General features: G+C 40.0%; 1 protein-coding gene across 1 annotated transcript in view; it reads left to right on the forward strand.

Moving 5' to 3' along the window:
- Nucleotides 1-298: 298 nt before the first annotated feature.
- The window catches only part of zzef1 (zinc finger, ZZ-type with EF hand domain 1), a 91,451-nt gene continuing 66,712 nt past the window's right edge, over nucleotides 299-25,037 (forward strand). Inside the window, exons 1-9 of the mRNA XM_017459737.3 lie at nucleotides 299-891; nucleotides 12,832-12,976; nucleotides 17,793-17,987; nucleotides 19,367-19,550; nucleotides 21,399-21,598; nucleotides 23,503-23,713; nucleotides 24,188-24,304; nucleotides 24,636-24,814; nucleotides 25,009-25,037. The exon at nucleotides 25,009-25,037 is cut by the window's right edge and continues 70 nt beyond it. Coding sequence (XP_017315226.1) covers nucleotides 454-891; nucleotides 12,832-12,976; nucleotides 17,793-17,987; nucleotides 19,367-19,550; nucleotides 21,399-21,598; nucleotides 23,503-23,713; nucleotides 24,188-24,304; nucleotides 24,636-24,814; nucleotides 25,009-25,037 — 1,698 coding nt within the window. The 5' untranslated portion in view covers nucleotides 299-453. The remainder of the gene's footprint in view (nucleotides 892-12,831; nucleotides 12,977-17,792; nucleotides 17,988-19,366; nucleotides 19,551-21,398; nucleotides 21,599-23,502; nucleotides 23,714-24,187; nucleotides 24,305-24,635; nucleotides 24,815-25,008) is intronic.

Raw genomic sequence — 25,037 nt, forward strand, 5'->3', positions numbered from 1 at the left:
AAACCAACAAAAATGTGAAACATCCAAACACAAATGACCACACAGCCATAAGTAATGAAACAATTAAAAGAAAAGAAAAAAAGAGAAGAAAAAAAAGAAAAAGGGAAAAGAAAAAAGGGAACGGAAAAGAAAAGAGACAAGAAAAGAAAGAAAAAAGAAAAGTCAAGAAAAAAGGAAAGGAGAAGAAAAGAAAAAAAAGAAAATCACAGAGCTAGTAGTGTAGTACTGGAGGGAAGCACTAGGGGGCGTCTGTTGTTCCACACAGCGCCTGACGGAGGATCGCGGAAGTTGGCTGATAAATCCGTAACCCTGGTTGTGACGCTACCGACATCAAATGCGGTAGTGACACCGACCGAAAGCAGCCGACCGAAGTGGAGATATCGAAAGGGACTGAATCACGGAGCTGAAACGAATAAAGACTCCGTGTGTTAACCCGCACTTGGGATATCAGTGATGGGGAACGCGGAGAGCGGCGGCACCGGGAGCGGTGACGAGGAGGACATTGAGGCGGAGAGCCCGAGTTTCACGGAAGGCGGCCCGGCCTCTGCGGTGGCCACGGGAACCCAGACTGGCGGCGGCGGCGGCAGCGGCTCAGCAGCAGGAGGCACCGGCACGGGACGCAGCGGCCGGGGCTCGACTCACGCGCCTGTAGCGAGCTCCGGCCTGCCGTCGCCCGAGGCCCTGATGGAGCAGGTGCGGCTGAGAGAGGCAGCGGGCCGCGCCGGTGACACCACCACTCTCACCGTGTCCGAATCTGCGATCGCCCGCAACGAGAGCGCGCTGGTGCGCTGGCTGGAGGAGCGTCTCGGCCGCGGGGAGGAAGCGCTCACACTGGAGCAGTTCTGTGACATGCTGGAGAGCAGAGACGCGCAGCGCGACGAGTGCGAGGAGGTAGACATGTCTGTGCTTTAACACAAATCAAATCGACTGTCCGATCACTAAGGTGTCCAAACTCTTTAGTAAGCTGTGTAAAGTCTGTTAGAGGATCAGTTCGTAATCTGAAACATGTTATAAAAGATACATTAGGGGGGAAACTGTGATTTACAGCACTGCCAATCAATGGATCTGCCTAGATTTGACGTTTCTACAATCTATTTGCAATTCTCCAACCCAGAAATTATCCCCGCCCCCTGCCAGGACACGTGCTCGGCTCCGCCCATAAGGTTTCCTCAGATATGGTGGAGCTGATAATCGATTTTATGGTACATCTTGAGTGTTTGTCATTATTCAGGGTCTCTTCTGTCTCGATGTAACCGTTCCATCCAGTCTTTCTCTTTTTTATACCCATGTGATAGGAAATGCATTACTTAATTATATAGCTAGAAAATCATTAATACATCAACAGACCATCACCATCTCAGTGATTTCTGGAAGACACTTTAAAGATTGTAACATAGACTAAACACGCTAGGAGGCTCCCGAGTGACCCAACAGAAAATCGTTCAGCCTATTTTCCTGCGATGGCGAAAGAGCAAAATTGGTTGTGCTAATGAGGGGGAGGTGTGGAATTACTGATTCTGTCTGGTCAGTCACAAGGGCACTAGCCAATCCTGGGCATCCGTGAGCTTATGTATGCGGAAGAGGCCAATAAGCGTGATGCAGCATAATCAGCTGTTTGGTTGGCTTCATATTGGGTTCACCCACCCTGGCTTTTGGTTGTCATGTAATAGGAGAGTTGGCTATTGGGTGGGTATTGACCAGACCAAATTGGAGAAATAGTAAAATAAATAAATAAAAATAATAATAAGCATGCTAGAAGCTCCAACAAAGCAAGTGCAATCTAGCCATAGAGACCTCAATGGCGAATCATCATGATTCCAACAGCATCATCACTTTAAATGAGGCATTAAACGTCCTCCATGACATTGGCGCTATTTGTCCAGAATGAAGTGGACACGAGATTCTTCCGAAGACGAACAGCAAGCCCTCAGTAGAATATACAAGAATATATATATCTGTCAACTATTGACAGAGAAAATGATCCATTACAGCAGTGGTATACAAATAGAAAATATGAATTTACACGTTTACTTATATAAGACAAGTTTAATAAAAAGTATTGTTAATATTGAACCTATAACAACATAAATAATACAACAAATATCCCCCCCCCCACCGGTATTTTTAGAAGCTCAACCCATTGAAAACAAATCATAGCTCTTATGAGTTCACAGTGTACATAGTGTAAGCCAATCAAATTGAGCTGAGGCCTGTTTTCTAATGAACAGTCAAAATGAAAATGACCAGCGCTTTAATTAATATTGGGAAAAAAAACCTCCACAACAGGGTGGTGTGCGTTGGATTATTTTCCAATAACATCACGTCACCAAGTATTTCATTCCTCTTGTACCATGACAATCTCCCAGGTAAACTTTTTTAATAATTAAAGAACAACACATCATGCTTTTCAGTTTGTATATAGCTCAGATTAATGTTGTGGAACATCTGTGAGACAAGTTGAGTTCCAGTTCTGGATTACATTAGAGCAGCTATAAAGAGCCGTTCCCTTACTGGCATATCTGTTTTCTGTCTCGTGAAGATAATCAGACAAAAACATGTCAGGTTTGTCGTGTTCCAGAAAAACCACAAACCTGAAGTTGTGTCAGAAAACTTAAAGTAGCAGCTTTACCTCCGACCATTATGAAGTGCTGACACTGGAGACTCCTTCCATCAATGTTACATAAACATCACCACATCGACAATTACACATGTTTTTAAATCTGTTTATGTGGAGTCCCTGTGTAAATTGGGTCAATAGAAACGATGATCCAGAACCTTCACACTAACTGTCCCTCAGTGGTGGAATGAACTTCCAACCTCAATCCGGACCGCAGAATCTGTCACTCTCTTCAAAAAACAGCTACAGACCCACCTCTCCCGTGAACACCTAATTAACACCTAAAACTCCAACCCCACACTATCCTAAAAAAACAAAACAAAAAAACACCTACTCTGGCACTTACACCTCGACTCTGCGCACTTTTGCTTTTGTAGAACTCAATTAAAGATCTTGTACGGTAGCACTACTTGTATTGTTCGCCGCTTGATATATCGCTTTGCTTGTATGTCCTTTTGGATAAAAGCGTCTGCTAAATGAATAAATGTAAATGATGTATTAGAACAAGCGCATTAATGTACTAGCATCTAAACTGCTGTGTTAGAAAATAAATCGCCACGTTGTGTCCAGCAGCTCTGTGGTCTATACTGTTGCACTGTATTAAAATCTAGTTCAGATCATCACTATATGGGCAGCACTGAGAATGCCGGGTAACCTACTCTATAACAAAACCGTCGAGTTATGATTATAGGTCTTTTTGATTGACCCTCAAGGTTAAGATATCTGAATCCTGGCTTGTTACTCCCTCTACAGTGCATATTTTGTTTTGTCTCCTGCTTTAACACACCCACTTTATCTTCAGGAAGGGTGTGGTAATGAGCTGTTGAGTTGTCTTGGAGCAAATAAAACACTTTATACTCTAGTGCTTTTGAATGATCAAATAAGGTCAGAAGATGCTGATTAGTACGGGCGCACGGTGGCTTAGTGGTTAGCACGTTTGCCTCACGCCTCCAGCCGTGGCGCTGTGTGTGCGGAGTTTGCGTGTTCTCACCGTGCTGCGGGGGTTTCCTCCGGGTACTCCGGTTTCCTCCCCCAGTCCAAAGACATGTATAGGAGCCTGATTGGCGTGTCTAAAGTGTCCGTAGTGTATGAATGGTTGTGTGAATGTGTCTGCGATGGACTGGCACCCTGTCCAGGATGCACCCCACCTTGTGCCCGATGCTCCCTGGGATAGGCTCCAGGTTTCCCCGTGACCCTGAAGAGGATAAGCGGTATAGAAGATGGATGGATGGATGTTGATTAGTTTTCTATAACGGCAGATCGGACAGTAATAACAGCTGCCATGCAAATTGCAGGATTATATTAATGCGCTCATTCTGTTCATTATCGTTATTTATTTATTTGTTTTTGTTTTTAGGAGACGTTTTGTTTAGGATTTTTGGGAGGAGTGTCCAGTGTCAGCATTTTGTTGTGTAACAGTTAGAAGTTAAACTCTTCCTTCTAAGGGTGTTCTCAGACCTGTAGATCTGTGCTTTGTTCTGAAACGGGGACTTAAAGTGTTTCAGTGTTGCATTTTTCTCCCCGCTTCGGTTCGCTTTCGCAAGGCAACATTTTAAAGCGCACCGAAATGCGTTTATGCGAGTCACATGTGAGTAAACAGTCATGTCGTTGGTCAGAGCGAGACTGTTTTTAGCTGTAGTTATTCGAATTGAGTTTGAGTGGGAATCGATGTTTCATCGGATTGGGACAACGTTGTTGCAATTCGCCTCGTTTTAAAATGAGGAGGCGTGCTTTGTTTCGTTTTTTTTTCGAATTGCCATGACGTACTCGACCACAGAGTTTGTCAGAATCCGTCATCTGTATCTGTCAGGTATGTTCATGGTTATCAGCATATCTATCGCTTGTCAAAATGTGTAATCGCTATAGCTTTTTAGGATTTCTCGAATGTTTAACCCGCTATTGTGTCACGTTCCCTTAGGACAGTGCTCATCAACCCTGTTCCTGGAGATTCGTCTTCCTGAAGACTTTAGCTCCAATTGTAATCGTGCCCACCTGACCATTTAATTGTTGCCTTAAGAAGCTCTTGATCAACTAAAATAGGTGGGTGAGATGTTGGTTGGTGATGAAACCTGTAGGAAGGGGGATCTCCATGAAGAGCTTTGGTGACCATTGCCCTAGGGCAGTGGTTCTCAAGCTGGGAGAGATGGGAAGGGGGGCGCAAATTGTTTTCAAGAAAAAAAACAATATCCGACAGGGCGTCATTTGGGTGCTCGGTATATTTTATTGCTTTTCAAATAGAATGTGCATAAATGGAAAAACCCCGCATTCCCTCTCCCTCTGTATTTTCTCTTTGCTGGGAAAAGGCGGGGCTTAGCCGTCTTTTATCTAGCTGTCAGTGCAGACCAGTGTTGCCAACTTAGCAACTTTTCAGACCCCCAAAAAAAGCGACAAGCGACAAATCTAGCGTCTTTTTGGACAAGCCTTTGCGACTTTCCAAATGTCACCGGTACTGTCCTGCAAGAGCGAGGTCTTGCTTTCCCACTGCACTCACACCTCTCTCTGCGTCTGCTCTGTTCAGTGAGTGTCCGAGAGCCGGAGATTTAACAATGTCACTGCTACAGAGACGCGCCCTTCGTCCCAATTTACATCACCCGTTTGCGAATGTTTTTAGAACGCAAGACGAATGGAATGCAACATGTTTTACATGTAAAATAGTCCATGTTATTACAGACTAGTTCTCTTGTTCAGAGTAGTTCTAGTGGTCAGAAACATTTTTGATCATTCATGTTCCATACCTGTCCGTTATATAGTTTTATAAAAGTTATTAAAAAGATATCTCTCAAAACAGATTATAGATTAGGTAGACATAAATATATAGATAGATTTTATGTAGAATAGATAATCATTATACCTGTTCTCCTTCAATATTTGTGTGTGGGGGGGCACATAATAGGGAAGGCTTGGGGGGCTTTAGTTACAAAAGGCTGAGAAGCTGTGCTCTAGAATAACAAAAATGTAATTAATTTACATGATTTATGGGTATTTGAGTGAAATTCTCTTCTTGCATTGCGATTCAGGTTGGTTCGGTGGTCCTTTTGCGTTCGATTGCTTTCGTTTGCATTTGGGCCTCGACCACCTGACCGAGGATCGTTTTGGTGCGGGTCTGAGCATGACTGCCGTGTTCGTGTATGTCTCAACGAACCGAACCAAAGGAGAAACCGCACCAGTTTCTGAAACAAACGCTCCAAACGAGCCAGCTGTGAAAACGCCTCAAGTCTCCTGCCTCGGAAAAGCCTTCAGGATAGAAGGCGTTGCGTTTTGCAGTTCCTTGTCATCATGACGAGCTGCGTTTTCCTGCAATATAAGAGGAATAATGCGCTTTGGAGGGTCTTGTTATCGGAAAATGTGGGAAGAGTAACAACTCTTTGCATCAGGCTACATCACACCACCCTGTCATTGATTACGTTCCTATTACACCAAACCCAGAGTGTTTTATTCCTTACAGAACGTGCATCTCCGCGCAGGACTCGGCAGGAAACACTAGTGTAGGATAGAAAGTCTGACTTGAGCTACGTAGAGAACGGCAAACCTGTTACGTTGAACTTGTGGTTCCTGCGTTCGAGCTCTAATACAGAATTACTCTCCATAATAACGGTCTGCTTTCAGATCTGGAGATGTAACCGTTAAAAGTTGAATAGATGAGTTTGTCATCTTACTGTATACTCATGAGCGCCTCACACCGTTACTAGTACACGAACAAACTTTAGTTAGTCGCTTGAGTCGATTCAGCCGTTATGCATTACCTCATCCACCAAATTGCCTTGGTGTTGTATAGTAAACATGGGTGCCTGTAGCTGTTTTTATTAAAAATAAAGACTTTATTTACATAGCACTGTTCCCCTAGTTGAAATTTGGCTCAAGGTACAACAGTACGGGCAAAAATGAAACGAAGCATGAGTTAAAGGAACTGTTAAGAAAGAAACATGTAATAAGAAGTGAAATAATATGGGGCCCTGAAGTGAAAATGCTAATTAAAATGAGTAACTGGTGGTGTTGTGTATATACACACACATGCCTGCAGCTGTTTTTATTCATTCAAAAGCAGCTCTGTATAGTGCATGACAAACAGATGCTCGAAGATGAAGTTAAACGCTGTGATCGGAGTAACAGATAAATCCGCCGAGTCATCTGCCTTTCTTTTTTTTTCTTTTCTGGAAATTAGTCATTAAAATAAATAAATAAATCCTGATTATAATGGAATGAAGGTCTCTAAAGGATAAAGTACAGATTGTTGAACAGTGTCTTACACGCTACACTAACCGACCACTTTTAATAGGAACACCTGTACCCCTGCTCGTCATGGTGCAGCAGCTCGGTGCATTAAATCATGCAGATACACGCGAAGTGCTTCAGTTAATGTTCACATCAAACGTCAGAACGGGAGGAAAATATGATCTCTGTGGCGTGTTTGTTTGTTCCAGACAGGCTGGTTTGAGTATTTTGGATCTCCTGGAATGTCTAGAGTTTACACAGAATGGTACGAAAAAACAAAAACAGGAACGTCTTCATTGATGCGCGAGAACGGAGAACAATGGCCAGGCATGTTCGAGTACGCAGGCAACTCAAATAAGCCCTCGTTATAACCGTGGTGAGCAGAAAAGCATCCGATGGTACGTTCACATGACGACGGTGTACTAAAAACGGAAAAATTTTTTCTTTTGCGCTTTTGAAAAGTTTGACGTACAGACGACAACGTCGTCGAAGCGACCCCCGTTCACACGCATCCGGGCGAAAACGACTAAAGACGCTGTATTATGCATGCCAGGCCAGTAGTTGGCGATGTCACGTTGTGAAGAATCACTACACGACTGCTCACATAAGCATTCACGTCAACGTGTCCGCCATATCGATCCGGGCAAGACCGCCCTATAAACAAATACAAGTAAATGGGGAGAGCTGTTGCTTTTCAGGATAAAAAGCACAATAACGTTTACACTTCTCAAACGATTTCAACGGTTTATGAAAATCGGTCGACCTCTGATTGATTGGTTGTAAATAATAAATGCAAAATGATGTGCATGTAGTTTTACTCTCATTGGTTCCTGCCTTTTCGGACACCCTGTATATGAAAACGTGAAGCAGCACGCACACGCGCACACACACACGAGCAAAATCTGCTGCATTCAGGCCGTCTTTCCTCATCGATTGATTCCAGGCTAAAGAAATCTGCATTGGGGAAAACATTGGGAAGTTCATAGCTGCAGATATGCCACCTGGCTCAGTAGTGGAGAATGCAGGATTCAAAACCGCGTCCAGGGCTACACAGAGTCACTTATCTTTGACGGCACAGCTAGCTAACAGCGGAATCAGAAAACAAACGCCGCACGCTTCACATCCGCTCCTTTTGAGAGTCAAACCAGTGAAAGCTTGACGAGGGAGCGAAGCTTAAACGATCCGTGTTTCCATTTTACTGCACAGCTTTCGTTTCATTGTCATTATAAAGTTTCATTTATTTTACTTTCATAACGTAGAACGTTTTAATTAGTCGAAAATGGAAACATAACCCTTTAATGCGCGAGAACATAAAAACACTTAAGAAAACTAATTTAATAAAAACACAATTTCGCACATAATCAGCCAGTGCTTATTTTTTCTGGATCAAAATTTTATCATTTCATGACATGTTTGTATCATATTTTATTGACTTCGTATTTTATGTATCAATGCGCCTCGATTAGCTAGTTCTGTAATGAGGTAACAGTGTGGCAATATATTGGGATAAGCCTGGCAATATATTGGGATTAGTAGCGTCGACACCGACGTTTGATGCCGAAAGTTTTTTCTCATCGCTCGATGTTGTCACTTTAATCAAAACCTACTCCAGGTTTCACTTCAAATACAGTCTGGTCATCTGTCCAGAATAAACCCGTGTTGTGTTATTGATTGACATTGTTTGACATTACCGCTGTCTTATCTTGTAGGAGTGTCTCGTACTACTGCGAGGACTTTGCTTCGTTGCACAATAGCTTTGATTTGATTTGGCTGCGTTTGGGAAGCGGAGCGTTTAGGCGAGCATGGGGAATGCGCACTTGATGTGTCTATTGTGCTTTTCGCTTCTTGTCACAATAACGTCGTGAATCGATGTTTTGTTATATTGTGTTTTCTTAGCCAAAAAAACCCCCCCAAGTCATTATGGAGGCTAGTTTGATCAGTCTGTTCTGAACAGATTTTTGCTTTTTGTCTGTTGGAGTTAAAAGGATGCGATCATTTTGACAGAAATATTCGTCCTCGCCTGTCGTTCGTTACAGTGTTTGACGCGAGCGCGACGTGGATTAAAGAACGTTTGCATAACGAACATTAAGACAAATTTAAGTAAACGAGTAAGGAATAAAACGACGGGGTGATGCGATAGAGCCTGATGCAGAGTTGATTATTTGCCTGTAACCCGCATGTCCTGAAGTGTTCTCTTATACTACAGCACTGATTACAATTTTATTTTAATATTAAAGAATGAACTGTGGTGGAATATCTGCGAAAACAAGTTCGTTCTTGTTGTTACTTACATTATAGCTGTTTCCTCAGCTGCCTTCTCTCTCTCTCTCTCAGCTAATAATGCATCTTAAACTTAAACGAACCTAGCCGTAGATTATACAAATATCTGTGTAGGGCTATATAAACATTAAGGTGTTTGAATGAATGCATTCATTTAAACATTTGATTTGAATTACAGCCAGCAGTTCTGTCAGAGCTGCTGTTATAGAAAATTAATCAACATCTTCTGACCAATCAGATTCAAGAACTCAACGTTCAACAGCCGCGTTATAAAGAAATGTCGGTTATTACAGGTAATGATGAAATAGTTAATGTTAGAATATTAATAATGGTGAAAAAAAAACCCAATAACTAAATGATCAGTGAACGTACTACTCTGTGAGATACCGCGAATGTTCTGTAATAATGTTTTGCACACTGTTTTGTATGTATAATGACCTCTGACCTCTTTTCAGGTCTTCTGAACAGCTTTTGTAAATATTTGTCCAACCCCTGCACATTCTTTCTGATGTAGTCTTTCATTCCGGTGCATTCTCTTTGCCTTTTCTTCTTCGTTTCGTATCTGTTATAACTCATTTATCATGAACTGTCCTTTTTAAAATCCGAGCTGATTTTAAGATCGAGTGGATCATAGTATCGGGGGGTCATAATATCTGATATTATGAGAAAAGTAGTTGCAATATTCTGAGAATAAAGCCATAATATTTTCGAGAAAAAGCCGTAATATCTGACCTCACAGGGGGGGAAATTTGCAATATTAAAAGAAACAAGCGGTTTCTCTTAAAAATAACTTCACCAAATACGAACACCAAGAAAGATTTATCATTTTTATGCACAAGCATTGCTCTGAAATGCAGCATTTTGTCATACTAGAATGACTTTATTCTCTAAATATTCCAACCGTTTCTCTCGTAATTTGATGACGCACTTTTTTTTTTTTTTTCCTCAAATAGTAAGACTTTTGTTCTTGAAATAACGGGACTTTTCCCCTCATAATATCAAAAAAAAAATCTGACTGTTAAGCATGTATTAATGGACTGTCCTGCTCTTAACAATACTAGACAACGCTTTTACTCCGAAAATACGTATTCAGAAGTCTTCTAAAATGTCACAGCAGGAAAAATCCTAGAGTTCTTATTGAATATCAGAGTGAAGGACCACGTATAGCTACCATTGGTGATACTGTTGAAATGTTGTAAGATTGTATTGTTGTAATACTATAAGAATTTGTGGAATGTCCTGTTTTAACTTGCCATTGATGCTGACACAGCATTAAAAGAACAATAAATAAGTTTTCTCATGATATCAGGATATCATTGCAATATCTGCTTTGATTATGATCTGATACCATCATTAGGGCTTTTTTTCCCCTCAATATATTGTTTTTTCTTGATCTTTTATGACTTTATTCTGGAAATTTTTCATTTCTGTTAAACAGTGGCCCTAAAACGCTTTCATAGTCATGGCAAAATGGCATTTCAAGCTATTTTTCTTTTGAGTCTAAGGTTTTTGGGTTGATGCCTTTTTTCTGGTTACTCAAATTAAAAACTCCTGGAGGACATCCTCCTCTGGCTGATACTGGCAAAAGAGAGAGAGAGGGATATTTTAGTTAACAACACTGTCTGACAATTACTAATAACACCATGCCAAGTGCTAAGGTACACTCCTAAACGCGCACACACCCACACACACCCCTTATACTCTGAATGCAAGCATTAGTTTAAATTCACTGATATGGTGGCAGGCCAAAAAGATTTATTAAAAGCATGAACATGTGAATAATTATCAGTGACATTAGGCTGCATTTAGCTGACAGGACACGGGCTGAATGGCGATGCGTGGTTGTACATTAGGAGGTAGTGTATAACACTGCAACGCGATAGCGTCGTTAACAAATAACTAGCTATCGCAAACATTACATGGAGCATAACGTTAGCTGGTTTCACAGCAACTGTGCCAGCTGCCTCAAACAAACATAGTATAGGACCGCCTTTCAGGTGCTTCGCAAAGTCCAGGTGTTTCCTCGCTTTGTGTGAAATAAATGATAGAATCGGTTGCACACCAGCAACCTATGCTATATTTCCTCTCAACGAGCTTTCCTCTCTTTTCCTCTGGACGAGTTGGGACCGAGCTAAACTTCTGTAGTTTTTCCCGTGTGCTTGTTGGCGTTTTTCTTCTTCTTCACCACTTGTGGACCGACTAAAACACTTGCACGTATTTGCTGCATTCAGTTCCTGAATAATTGCAACCTCGGTTACTTCATTAATAACGGTACCAACGCAACCGCAGAAAAACATGTACCGTCACGTTTTAAGAATGTTGGTACCGAAGTATCGGTTCTCGTGACATCCCTTTTATGTATTTATTTATTTATTATTATATAATATAATAATATTGTGTGTGGTATGTATATTGTAGTTCAATTTTCCATATAAAAAACCTTTTGCTCTCCCGTGTGTGTGTGTGTGTGTGTGTATGTGTGTATGTATATTTTTTATATATATATATATATATATATATATATATATATATATATAATATCTCATATAAGCTTACCTTTAATAATGTATAAAATTCTTCACCTGTGTGTTTTAGATATGATAATGTCCCTGAAATCAGATGTTTCTGGCAGTGAAATTGTTCCCACTGGGTTGCCTGAAACTGCATTCAGTGCTTTTTTTTTTACCTTTCTATTATTATGATTTATAGATTAAAGGGCAAGTATTTGTGTTTCTATCATTGAACAACAAAGTTAATTTAAAAATAGGCTGCAGAACAACAATAGACAATTCACCACTGAATGTTTGTGGTGTAACACAATGCCTCTATTTGTCTTTTCTTTAAATTCAATATGAACTCCACTACTACGCCCCTGTAAATGCTGAAAAACACTGGAAAGAAACCTCAGAGGTAGAAATGCCAGTACTGTCAGGACCACGGCTACATCATTCCAGTTCATAATTGGTCTATAATAGAGTTGTTTTAATCCTGCTCACGAGTCTTTTATATCTGTGATATTTTCTAATGATATTCCTAAAACTTAAACAAAGTAGTAGTGTAATTAAAATCACTGTGACCCTGACCAGGCTGTCCCTAAGCATAAATGATCAGATGCTGTAAATGCTTTCCTCAACACCACCCTTTCGTTCTTTTGAACATCTTTCTTCTTCCAAGCTTCATATCTGACAGCATGCTTGCGTCTTCATGAAAGTAAAACCTTCCCGATCGCCCTGTTTTTTTTATTTCTGCGTCCCATGGGATCCCACACCTCTCGTCTCAGTCCAGTGCCCTACAGCTATAAACCTTTCTTCCAAGCTTACAAAAGAAACAAATAGTCTGCCACTTATTTGTACCGGTTCAGAACACATGATCTGTTTATACTGAATAATGTATTCATATTTGTATGAGCATTTGTATATCATTCCATGCACATGTGCTGTTTCACTCATCTGCTGAAATCCTAATGAAGACTTAATCAGCATAGGTTTCACCTATTTAAACATAGTGTTTATTTAAGATTTTTAAAAATATTAATAAATATAGTATCGAATTGTTGTCGCATCGTTTGTCGCCAGGAACATGATTTCAGTCTAGTACTGGAAATAATAATATTTTTAGTTGACTCTAATGGTCACTTTGCTTGAATTTCAGCTGATGTGGAGAAAATATTATAACGCATTGTATTAAAAAACATTCCCGATGTCTTATTGTTGTTTGAACAGGCTTTCGGTCAGTTCGATGCCGAGGGCGATGGGGTTGTTGATGTCGAGAGCATGCTCATGGCCCTGAAGAACAGCAATGGCGCAAATCTGCAAGGAGAACTTAGTCACGTGATCAGACAGCTGCAGGCCTGCTCTCTGACTCCAGGTAAGTTTGAATGCCTGTAGGGTTAAGGGTAACTGTTTTCTATTTGGGAGACGGTTGAGGGTAGTCGGCTGAGGTGTCGAGACAGTTTTTCTCATATTCATCGAGCACGGAGTTTGCCTGGTCATGATCAGTAAACCGTTATTAGGGGTCCAAGCACCAATGGTGCTGGAATTCTAATGTATTTGTTAGGATTTCTTTCTTTCTCTCTTTCTTCCTTCTTCTCCTTCTGCCTTAAAACAAATCATGCACACCAAACTATAATTCATAGAGACAGAAAACTTGGTCAGTAGGTAGTACTCCTTCCTGCTACTCAGACAAACGAGCCGGACTCGATCAGCCTAAATGGTGGCGCTATAGCACGGAGTTTTACATTTTGACCTGTATCTCAAGAAGTATGAGTCCTACAAACGATTTGTTTCCCACTGATTGTTTAGGTTCTCCCAAGCCAAAAAGCCTCGAGCCATTTAGCTCAGATTTGTTTGCTAATTTGTATAATGTGCAAAACCTGCCTTTGCAAACTAGGGCTAGGTCCTAGGATTTTTGGCTTCTCTTCACAAATTTGATGTCAAACTTCTCAGCAGAGTGTGAACCTCAATAATTATCTAAAGCTTGCTGATATTTGTGCATAATTTGGCTGCCACATGTTAATCAATTCTAAGGAGCTGCTTTACTTAAATAGCTGTAATTCATGATTGGTCATATGTGCAACCAAACATTTGCTTGCACACTGCAGGGCACCACTTGTGGCTATATTTATTAGTAAGAGTTGTAAATGTTGTAAGAATTGTAGCAGTTGTAACAGTAGTAGTAGTAGTAGTAGTAGTTGTTGTTGTTGTTGTTGTTGTTGTTGTTGTAGTAATAGTAGTTGCAATTATAGTAGTAGATGTTGTTGTAAGTATAATTGTAGTAATCGTAGTTGTTGCAGTTGTAATTGTAGTCGTAGTTGTTGTAGTAATAGTAGTTTTTGTAATTGTAGTAGTAGTAGTTGTTGTTGTTTTTGTTGTAACTATAGTAGTAGTAGTAATTATAGTAGTTGTAATTATAGTTTTTGTTGTAATAGTAGTAGTTGTTACAATTATTGTTGTAGTTGTACTTGTAGTAGTAATTGTTGGTATAATTGTAGTAGTAGTTGTTGTAATTGTAGTTGTTGTAATTATAGTAGTAGTAGTTGTTGTTGTTGCACTTGTAATTATAGTAGCAGTGGTAGTAGTAGTTGTTGTTATTGTTGTTGTTGTTGTAGTAGTAATTGTAGTTGTTGCACCCATTGTAATTATAGTAGCAGTAGTTATAGTAGTAATTGTAATTATAGTAGTTTTTGTTGTAGTAGTAATCGTTGTTGTTGTAATTATAGTAGTGTATATAGTAGGGCTGCATGATTATGGCCAAATTGATAATCCTGATTATTTTGATCAAAATTGAGATCTCGATTATTTATCTCGATTATTAATTGATTTTAGTGACAACATATTTTTATTGCACTTTTACATTTTATTAAGTTTTCTCATGCCACAATATAACACAATTAGGCATGAGAGAACTTGAGCTGGTCAATTATGACAGAATTTAGAACATAGTCTGAGTCATGACACATTAATTTACCTTCTGATAAACTAAATGTAATATTTTCAGTTAATTATACAGACTGTGTGCAAAAAAACTACCGTTAACCTGTTCCACCTTGTAAACAAACACAATAAACATCAATGTTCAGTGTTTGAAGTGTGTTCCTCTTAAATATATTTAAAGCTACACTATTAGACATTTTCCGCTGTCATGGTTCTGGGCTGGAGTCAGTTCTCCAACCGCTCTGTGTATATTGTGTATATATCTGAATAATCTCATATAGGATGTGATAGGGTGAGTTCATTTACCCACCAGATGGAAAGCACTTTAGATTAATGGTGTTCATTACTGATGCTCTGATCAGGATTTTTACGATCGAAACCGATCCAGATACCAGTCTTTTTTTGTTGAAACTTTAATCAGGAGGTCTGTCATAAACAGTTAAATGTAAGCTTTCTGCTCATGGCCACTGTTAATTGAGTTAAAATAATAGCAATGAGATACTGTTGGTTAATTGATAAATAAACAAGCATAAAATATTTATTTTTAAATATCTTAAAAACATTAGAGAGTCCTAATTAAAAGTAGACTAACACAAACATGGTCCATATTAGGAAAAATGCTAATAGCGTTCTAACGAAATAGCGAACTAAGCTTAATGTCAAATTGATATTAAATGCAACCCATAGTAATTAAACATCATTTCATTTCTCATTTTATTTATATTTAATGAAGTTATTATAATATCTATTGTTTATATTAAATGATTTATTTATAACTAAGCACATTTTCTGTGTTTACATTTTAGTAGTTTTAATTTTGTTTGTTTATCAGTTTTAGATGGGTTCCCCCAGCACAGTGTCCATGTCTGCTGATAATATTGTGTTTTGGGGGAATTAAATCAAAACATGGAAACTGGAGTTGACTTTTTTAGTCATATCTGGCAACCCTGAGTATAAATGAAGTGAATTAGAGTTAGTGAAGGAGAGCAGCAGTGTACTGTATGTTTACAGACTGGACAGTTGCTACTCTTGCTTATGATTGGTGAGGAATTTTTTAATAAAGAAGTTTGAATTATACCCAACTTGTAGCGTTAGCATTATTATTCATTTACTCCGCACGAAGCCGCCGTGTCTACACGAGCAGCTGCAAGTTCAGGTCATTTTGCGGGCTCAATAAAATATCAGGAAGTTGAAGCAGATGATGTACAGAATTACTTGTCATCATTATGGCTTCTTTGCAGTATTTCCACACTTGTTCGGTTGACTGAGGAGATGAAAAGCAGTGTGAAAGTAACTGTTGCTCGGTGTAGATGCATTTTGGACTTCCTGTAATTTTTATCCCGATTGTATTATACAACTCCGAACAGGTCACTCGCACCGGTGCGAATAAATATTTATTCACAGTCGCACAAAATACTTTTCCGTCACAAATGCGAGTGAAATTTGATTTGATTTGACCTGCAGCAGAGTTTTCTATTAGCGGAGGACGAACTTTAAACGTTAATATCGCAGTCGATCATGTTCACTTAATCGTGGGCAGCCCTAGTATGTAGTAGTAGTAGTATTGTTGTTGAAGTAGTAGTTTACAATAGCCTTGGGCACTTTGAGTAGTTTTGGCCCAGTGAATTAGGAAGGCTATATCACATGACATGCTGAAAGTCTTTGTAACATAACATACAATTACTATTTAGGGTTGTCACTAGGGCTGCAACTACCGATTATTTTGATAATCGATTAATCTGTCTATTATTTCTTCGATTGGTCGGATTAAAAGACCGATTTTTCTTTTCTGTGTTTTTATTTTCGTTATTTCACATTCTGCCCGATGTTGTCTATCAAATTTTGTGCAAATTGAAGTTTATTAAAAAGGTTTTAGATGTATCTGTGTGGGTTATGCTATACATTGTGCAAAGGACTAAAAAAAAAAAAAACCAACAGTATATTTATAGTTGGATTGTCCACAAGTTTTAAAGCAGAAGTTCAGATCATCCATCCATTCATCCATCCTCTATACCGCTTTATCCTTTTCAGGGTCACGGGGAAACCTGGAGCCTATCCCAGGGAACATTGGGCACAAGGCGGGGTACACCCTGGACAGGGTAGAAGTTAGATCACTATATTAAAAATGCTAAAAAAGTCAAACAAAAGCACAAACTAAGTGTTAACTGGTAAGAGGCTGAATGTTCTGCAGTAACACACACATTCACGCATCTGAACACAACATGATGTTCATTTATACTGTAAATGTGACACTTCTTACATTTCTATACAATTACTTAATTACATGTTATAACCCCATTACAGTTACTGCTAATTGTTACTTAGAAACAAGTACTTTCATATCTAAATATAGCATCAAACAACATATTTAATCAAAATGAATATTTTAGCCAGAGTTATTGCGCTTCCTTTCTATTGCTTGCTGTTTGATCGAGGTGCATGTGTCGACTCGCGCGGATTCAGTGAGGTTTAACGGAGACTCGCTCGCTGTCAAGACGAGCCTTTATGTAAAATAGAAATACTGGCGTGAATCTCTACCATTTACAGATAAGGATATAAAGGTAAAAATGTCATTTCTGTGCTGAAGAAAACATGTCTAGAACACATTAAACAGCATACGCATCTGCCGCAGCATCTGACGCGACAAGCCACGTTAATACACTTACGAGTTTGTTTTGAAGCGCATAATATAAAAACAAGCATTGTCATGTTTTGGACGTCCTGGATCGTGTACTTTTCCCACCACAGCAGCTCACTCTGTGACCTCCGCTGTTTCTCAGATGTGTTTTGTTCATAGAAATGCATTGTTCACTATTGTGAAGTGACGTCACTGACGGGGGGGCGTCACAGACCTGAATAATCCATAATGAAATGCGCTGTCGATTATTTTAATTATAGATTATTAGTTGTTGCAGCCCTAGTTGTCTCTTATATGATGTGGTTAAATTGCCAGAATCCTCTGTTGCCCTCAGGTTCTGTAAAATAAATAAAATGCTAACGTAAGCGACCAACATTCATCCAGTCAGTACATGGAAGTGTCTTTATTTGCATGTCAGTTCAGAGGCTGTCTTTCTTACATTAGCAAGCATTTCCCACTGTTTTGTGGGCGTGGCTTAGAATGAGGGGGGTGTTTCTCTTTACATATCACTTCTGCCAAAATCGCTGACGTTTAGCCAGACATAATTGTTTAAAGCTGTTAATCATATCTAACATCTTTGTACCCCCCTATTATCGCTGTCATCCCCTTGCAGGATTTGTGGACATCTTCTCCAAGTCAAAAGACAAAATCGGGGCGCACGCCTCAAAGATCCTGAAGTTCCTGCACAGGAATCGCATCCCGAGCAGTGCAATTCCCTTCCCCATTCTGGATGGCTACAACAGCATCAGCTCAATGAGGGCCGCAGTGCTGCAGGACTTCCTGGATTACCTTCTGCAGAAAGAGAAAGGTAGCAGCTTCTGATTGGACTGACAACTGACGGTGTTGGCTTTAATTTTAGATCGGTTTAATTTCATGTACCGTTGCGCTTTATGGAGAGAAATGTCAGTGTGATTGTATTGATGGGGGGAAAAGCTAATGAGTAGATAATAGAGCTGCTCTGTAACTGCACTCAAACCAAGATCATTACTTTAAATAGTCACCTTTAATGATATTTAGCCCGAGTTATTATTACACATGGAAGTCTTTATCCACAAATAACAGGCGTACATCTGCGGTTTAATAGATCTATTATTAGACAGTGTGGTTACCAAAGATGCTCATGTAAACTCAGAAATTGGAATCTCACAGCATTGGAGATGACCATAGTGTTGTGATTCGCTTGGAGGTTTATTTTTTTTCTCCCCAAATGTTTTCTACCAAATGGGAAGGATGAGCCAAACACACACATCTGCATCTTTTTTGAACTGCCTCACAGTGTAACACACTTGGAGGAAAGTGCTGTGTCCTCTTCCAGCTGTTTTCATTCGTGGTCATGGATGGCTGTGGAATTGCTGGGATTCAAACGTAGAATCTCCAGACAAAAAATAAATAAATGACACTTAAAAAACACAATATAAGTTGTAAGTTTAGTTTGGTTTGGTTATTTGTTTAGCAAGGAGCCAACGAATACCAAAAATATCGGTCAGTGAATACCGTCTGAGAGAATGAAGCGGCATTGCATTATACCGTTTTCGTGGCCCCCAGAGACAATTCCACCTTTGGCCAGTAGTGGGCACTCTGACAGTCCTTACAGAACAGCTGTTTTCTTCTGTTGTCTTCCTCATTTCCTGTCTAACCATACCCATGTGTATATTTTCCCTGCTTGATTAGTGCTCTGTTTAAGTTCCCTTTTTTTTCTCCTCAGTTGATGGAGTATTGCATCGAGTCAGGTTATGTTTGTGGTTCTCACATTTGTTATTGCTTGGTTTGTTCACTGTTTGTTTATATTGAGTGTTTTCTAGGTTTTTTTTTTTGGTTTTTTTTTGAGTGTCCTGGTTCCCTTGTGTTTCCCATTCCTCGTGTCTGTTTCCCCGGTGTGTTGTCTATAATAAAGAAGTTCTGTATGTGCATCTGTCTCCCTGGACTCTCCCTCATGACAGCCATGATACATACCCTTACAGTTAGAAATGTATACTGTACCAGGATATAAATAAAACAGTCATGACTTTAATCATGTTTTTTGCTCCACCTGGTATCAAAAGCGTAATGTGTGATGACTGCTTTATTTTGTTCTGCTAGACATCCCCTTTTCGTCTTCATATAAAGTCTTAAGCATTATGGAGCCAAATTATTTCTCCTTAAACTGACCGATTTTATTTTTATCCTTCCTTCCTTTGTGTCGTAAAGACCTGGACATTCAGTACGGGACAGAGCTAACCCAGGGCCCGGAAGTGGATCGGGTCAAGGTGGTCTCTCAGTGCTACAGCTCCATCGAGGCCTCGTCCAACAGCGCAGACGTCCACAGGATGACCAACGGTGAAACCGTGTCCTACTGGCAGTCTGACGGCAGCGCACGCTCCCACTGGATCAGGCATGGTGGCTTTCTCCAATTTAAAACCTACGTAGTTTACAAGCGTAAACTACATCTCTTTCTTTTTTCCTACAACCCTCCTAGAAGTTTAAGTTCTGGAAGCCTTAACTTACTCACAGTTCCTTGTTAAAGTCTACAACACAGAAGAGAGCGAGCTTTTTCTGTGGTATTTGTTTTCCTTTGCTTTTAATACATGTGAACTGTCGCGACTTGTATTTGTATTTGGCTACTTTGCTCATGTACAGCACTTTGGTCAGCCTTGAGGCTGTTTTAAAAGTGCTTTATAAATAAATGAACTGAACTGATGATTATGCTTGCATAAAATGGCTATAATATAATTATATCTTGTACAAACTCGGTCTGTTTTGACCATTGACACCGCGTTGCAATAATTAATCTTTGTCGGGCGTGTCTGCCATTAGGTCATAAGCGATCTTGATAACTTGTCAAGCTTATGTTTTTATCATACAGATAACGCTTACAGTATTTTCAGTAAGCAGGTTAGAATACCTAGCCGTAGAAAAGATCAACATTTTTGGGATCCAGTAGGAAGCAAAAGTCTGACTCTAGTAAACACTAAAGCGCATTTTCTGAAATTCTGATCCCTAAATGCACATAGTTCACAGAGCGTAGATGTATAGGTGGTCGTAACAGCTGGTTTCATACCAGGCCTTAGCTATTAAAGTGCCCATGAAGAGCCATGATTTGATTCAGCATATGGACGTATTTCCTTTAGAAACAAGATGTCCAGGAGGGAGCATGACGGATTTTTTTTTTCTACATCTAATAGCAAGATTTCTCGCTGCCAGTTTGCCATTGGGACATTATTGTCGATTTTGGTATTCTAGAGCATACGTTTACAACTACCACACTTCAAGCCGTGGTTACCAAGCCATGGCTCATTTGTTACAGACCATCTTCCCCACAGCACTGACAGTATGAGTTTACCCAAGGGACAGAGGGTAAGACTGCTGTTTAACTCGAGGCAGTTTAACAAAACTATAATGAGAAATTAGCTTTTGGGACAACTTTCTCTCTCACACACAAACTAACTTGCCTCAGTCAGTCCCTCCAGGCTTTCGTGATTTTGGCGATCACAGAAATGATCGCAAAATCGAGCAAACTCCGCAATATTCCGAGGAGTTTGCAGTTTTTCCAAGTGACCGCAGATTTGGATCAAGACGCGTCATGTGATGTCATCACATTCAACACGCATTCAGCCAAAGCCCTTTTCTGTTCATGTGCGTCCAACATGAGTACAGCTGAAATGTCTCATTTACCAACAAACATCACTGTGAAAGACTGTGCAAAACATTTTCATGCAATTGTGATTTCGCCAATTCAAGTAGTTTATGCAAAAAACGCACAAAAACCTCCACAAATTGCATCGCCAATGTAAAAAAAAAAAAAACACACAGCAAAAATCAAGATTTTTTTGGCCGCAGCAATCACAAAAGACTCTGTGAAATCCTATACAGACTGTTTAATATGTCCAAATGCCCGTCTGCTCTTTTTTTCATACACACACATTTGCTGTGTGTTAGACTCCGAATCTCTAAAACACCTATTTTGATTCCATGGGAATTTTAAAGGAATACTGCAGTGGTTTTTATTTATTAATTTATCTATTTATTATTATTATTTATATATATATATAACCTAATGTGTAGGTATTGTGTTTGTATTGTATGTTTTATTACTACTATGTAGAATTGTGATACAGTTTGCTGTGCTGTGAAAGGAGCTTAAAAACCCGTTGACTTCCTAGAAGCTTCTGGAAGTGTGTTGAAACCCAATCCTTGGTTTTGTGCAGTGCATTAACTTCCTCGTTGACGGACTGTGTTGCAGGTTAAAGCTGAAGCCAGATGTGGTGCTGAGGCGTTTGGCTATCGCTGTGGCCTCCAGCGATCACAGCTACATGCCACAGCTGGTGTCTGTATCTGTAGGAAAGAGTCGGCGTTCGCTGCAGGAGATCAGAGACATTCGCATCCCCAGCAACGTCACAGGCTATGTGCCCCTGCTGGACAACGCCAACATCTCTCAGCAATGTGAGCATCCATCAGCATTTATATTAAAAAAAAATTTAAGAAAACCAAATCCATGCTGAAAAAAAACAATAGAAAACCTAATAGAATTTGTAATGGTTATAATGGGAATTGTATTGGTTTTAATGGAAACGGTAAAGTCCCTGTTGGTCTCTACTGGTAATTTGAAGCCTTCTATTGGTGGCATGTTATGTCTAGTGGATACCATTAAGGACTGGTTTTAATGATTAGCTGATGGTGTGTAATGGTATTTGTAGTGGAAACCACTAGAATATCTGTGTTGGTTTGTATTGTTTTGTTTTTTTCAGCAGGGATGTTATTGATGTGTTCTGAAATCGTAAAAGGGTTAATGTTGTGCTATGGCTGTGTTCTCATGTTTGAGGCACAAACATGATATAATGGTAGTTTTGTGTTGTTTGTCGTTACCCCCCCCCCCCCCCCCCCCCCCGCCACCTACCAATAAATGCCAGTAAATTATTTGGAAGTTGTGCCAGAAGAAAGCCTTTTCTTTCATCTAACCAGACACTTCTGGAGCCTGGTTCTGTGGGCAGAATTGTCTTTGGTAACAAATCCTCTAGATGTATTCGGCATAATGTATAAATAGTAGTTTATACAGAAAAGAAACGAATCCACACATTTAAGTGTGGTAGAGGATCTATAATGATGTTGAGCTGTTTTACCTCCAGAAGCCCTTGAAACCTTGTTAGGATACATGGTGTCATGGACTCCATGGGGACTTTTACCAGGGGATTTTAAATGAAATACTGGCTGCCTCTGCCATGAAGTTACAACTGGATTGTTGTAGTATCTTCCAACAGGACAGTAATCCAAAACGTGTTCTAATCCACAAAAAAAATGCAAGATTTTGACAAGGCCATACCAGTCCCCTGCTGTAAATTGATTGAAAACCTGTGGATGAGCTGAAGAGGGGAATCCACAAGAGAGAACCCAAGATCATGGAGGCTCTGGAGAGATTGTGTATTGAGGAGAGCTTTCAGATTCTTTGCTCTCAAGTATTAGAGAAGACTGAGTACTGTTGTGGGGTTACATAAAATGCTAAATGCAGGGGTGCCAATAACTTTGGAATGAAAAAAAAAATAAATATATATATATATATATATATATATATATATATATATATATATATATATATATATATATATATATATATATATATATATATATATATATATATATATAAAATGATGATAATGTATATCTGTTGAATTCTCGATTCTGATTGGCTGACAGATGATCTGAGTCGTGGGATTATTTTTCAGTAAATGCACAGCTGAAGTAGCTCCAGTCAGGTCTTGACCACATTACAGTTCCATATCACTTCGCCAAGTGAACTGAAATAACGGAAAGGTTAAGCTACCGTCCACCACAGCGCACAGATCTAACAACAAACAAAATGACCGAAAACTGCGATTTTCCAGAAATATATAAAGAAATATTGATGACTGGTGTTGAATTATTAGAAAAATAGTGCGCACCCGAGGTGGTATAATAACTGCATATGAATAGCTCGAGTCTCTGTTACTAGCTCTAAAAGGACGTTTTGGAATTAGCAACAGAGGCTTGAGATGGAAGTGTAATAAATTAGTTCCACACAGAGAGCGTTTTAAGGACAAAAATCTGACAAATGTCTTGAAATAAAACATCTGAACAATGTCTTGAGGTGTTCAGACTGTCTTATACGCGGAATAATTGACTCCGGTCCGTTGAATTATTTGGAAAATAATGAACACCCGAGGTGTAATTACCAGCTCAGGGTGTGCACTATTTTCTAATGTTCTAATAATTCAATGTCAATTATTCTTTATTAAGCACATTTAAACCCGAAGACTGTTCATGAAAGAGTATTAATAATAAAAAGTATAATGTCCTTCACTCCGCCTGTGCAGATGTTCAGATCAACATCAAGCGGTGTTTAAGTGACGGCTGTGACACGCGCATCCACGGCCTGAAGACGATGGGCTACCAGGTGACTAAGAGCAAAGAGGTGTCCGTGTCAGACGCCTCGGCTATCTGGTACCTCTCTCTGCTTACCTCACTGGTCACCGCGTCTATGGAGACGAACCCCGCCCTTGCCAACACTGTTCTACAGAGCACACAGTGAGTCATTACACCCTTTAACACCAGTCCCAAAGTTGAAATAAGTAATAGTAATATTGTATAGTATAGTATAGTGTAGTATATGAGCCTTTGGACATTGTGGCCTCTGATTCCTGTTCTTGGCCGACACCTGACGTGGTCTTCTGGCGTTTCAACCTGCAAACCTGATACCCACCGGATGTGTTTTTTTGTTTTTCGCACCATTCCATGTAAACTCTAGAGCACAAACAACAATGCTGCAGTCAAAATGTAGATCAGTGAGATCACAATTGCTCCCCGTTCTGATGTTGAATTAAATTGAGTGTTGTTTTCGATAAGGAACATGGATTTGTAGGGTTTATTTAAAGCGTATACTAAGGAAGTAAGCAATCTCTAACTAGGAACACTCGTAACTGTCGAAAGCCACTAGCTGCTGTTTAGTGATTGTTGTGTTGGAGTGAACAGAATGCATGAAATATTTGGTGTCTCTTTCAGAAAAGCCTTACAGCACATGCCGCCTCTGTCGTTAACGCCGTCTTCTACCGAGTTCCCCAAGTTCTTCTCCCCCAACATCCTGGAAGAGGTGGATGCCTTCCTCCTCCGAATCGCAGAGTAAACAGCTTCATCTGTGTTCACTTTCTGTGGTGTTCTCTGCACTGAGAGAGTGTACTGCTCACACACACATACACTCTTACTTTAATGAGCTCGATGTTCAGTTTTGATGTGTCGATCGTGCAGTAATGTCGACCCGTGCTGTGCTGAGAGAATTAAATACGCCACAGTAATTACTGAGTAATTACACACTGCTACTGTTTCTCCACATCTGATTAATTCCACCATTCTCTCTCCCTCCCTGTATCCTTCTCTTTCCTTTCCCTTTCTTTCTTTCGTTTGTTTTTTCTTTCTTTCTCCGTCTCTCTCGCTCTGTGTACGTGTGCCATAGTTGCTGTGTGACTCCGGATGCTGAGTTGACTCTCTTGGCGTTTGCTCTGGCTCGGGGCAGCGTGATGAAGGTGTTGCTGTCTCTGGCTGGGATGTGTGAGCGTGTGGACTCCGAGTACCGCGCTGCCTCGCTGCTGGCCTCCATGGCCTCGGTGCGCCTCCAGCTGCTCTACCGCAACGGTAACGCACCCTTCCTGACATTACTGTACTTCTCTGGGTCATAACACGTTAATGAGCGCAATAATAACGTGTTCAGGAGATAATTAGTCCCTTGAGATGGCTAGGTCCATTTTGTAAAAACACTGTGGTGCACAATGTGTGTAGTACACTCTGTAGTATCATTTCTGTATAACCTCTCTTCTCGTTCGGTACAGGTAAAACTTTACAGCTACATTTGCAAGCG

This window comes from Ictalurus punctatus, chromosome 28, assembly GCF_001660625.3.
Source record: "Ictalurus punctatus breed USDA103 chromosome 28, Coco_2.0, whole genome shotgun sequence".
In the NCBI taxonomy this organism is placed as follows: Eukaryota; Metazoa; Chordata; class Actinopteri; order Siluriformes; family Ictaluridae; genus Ictalurus; species Ictalurus punctatus.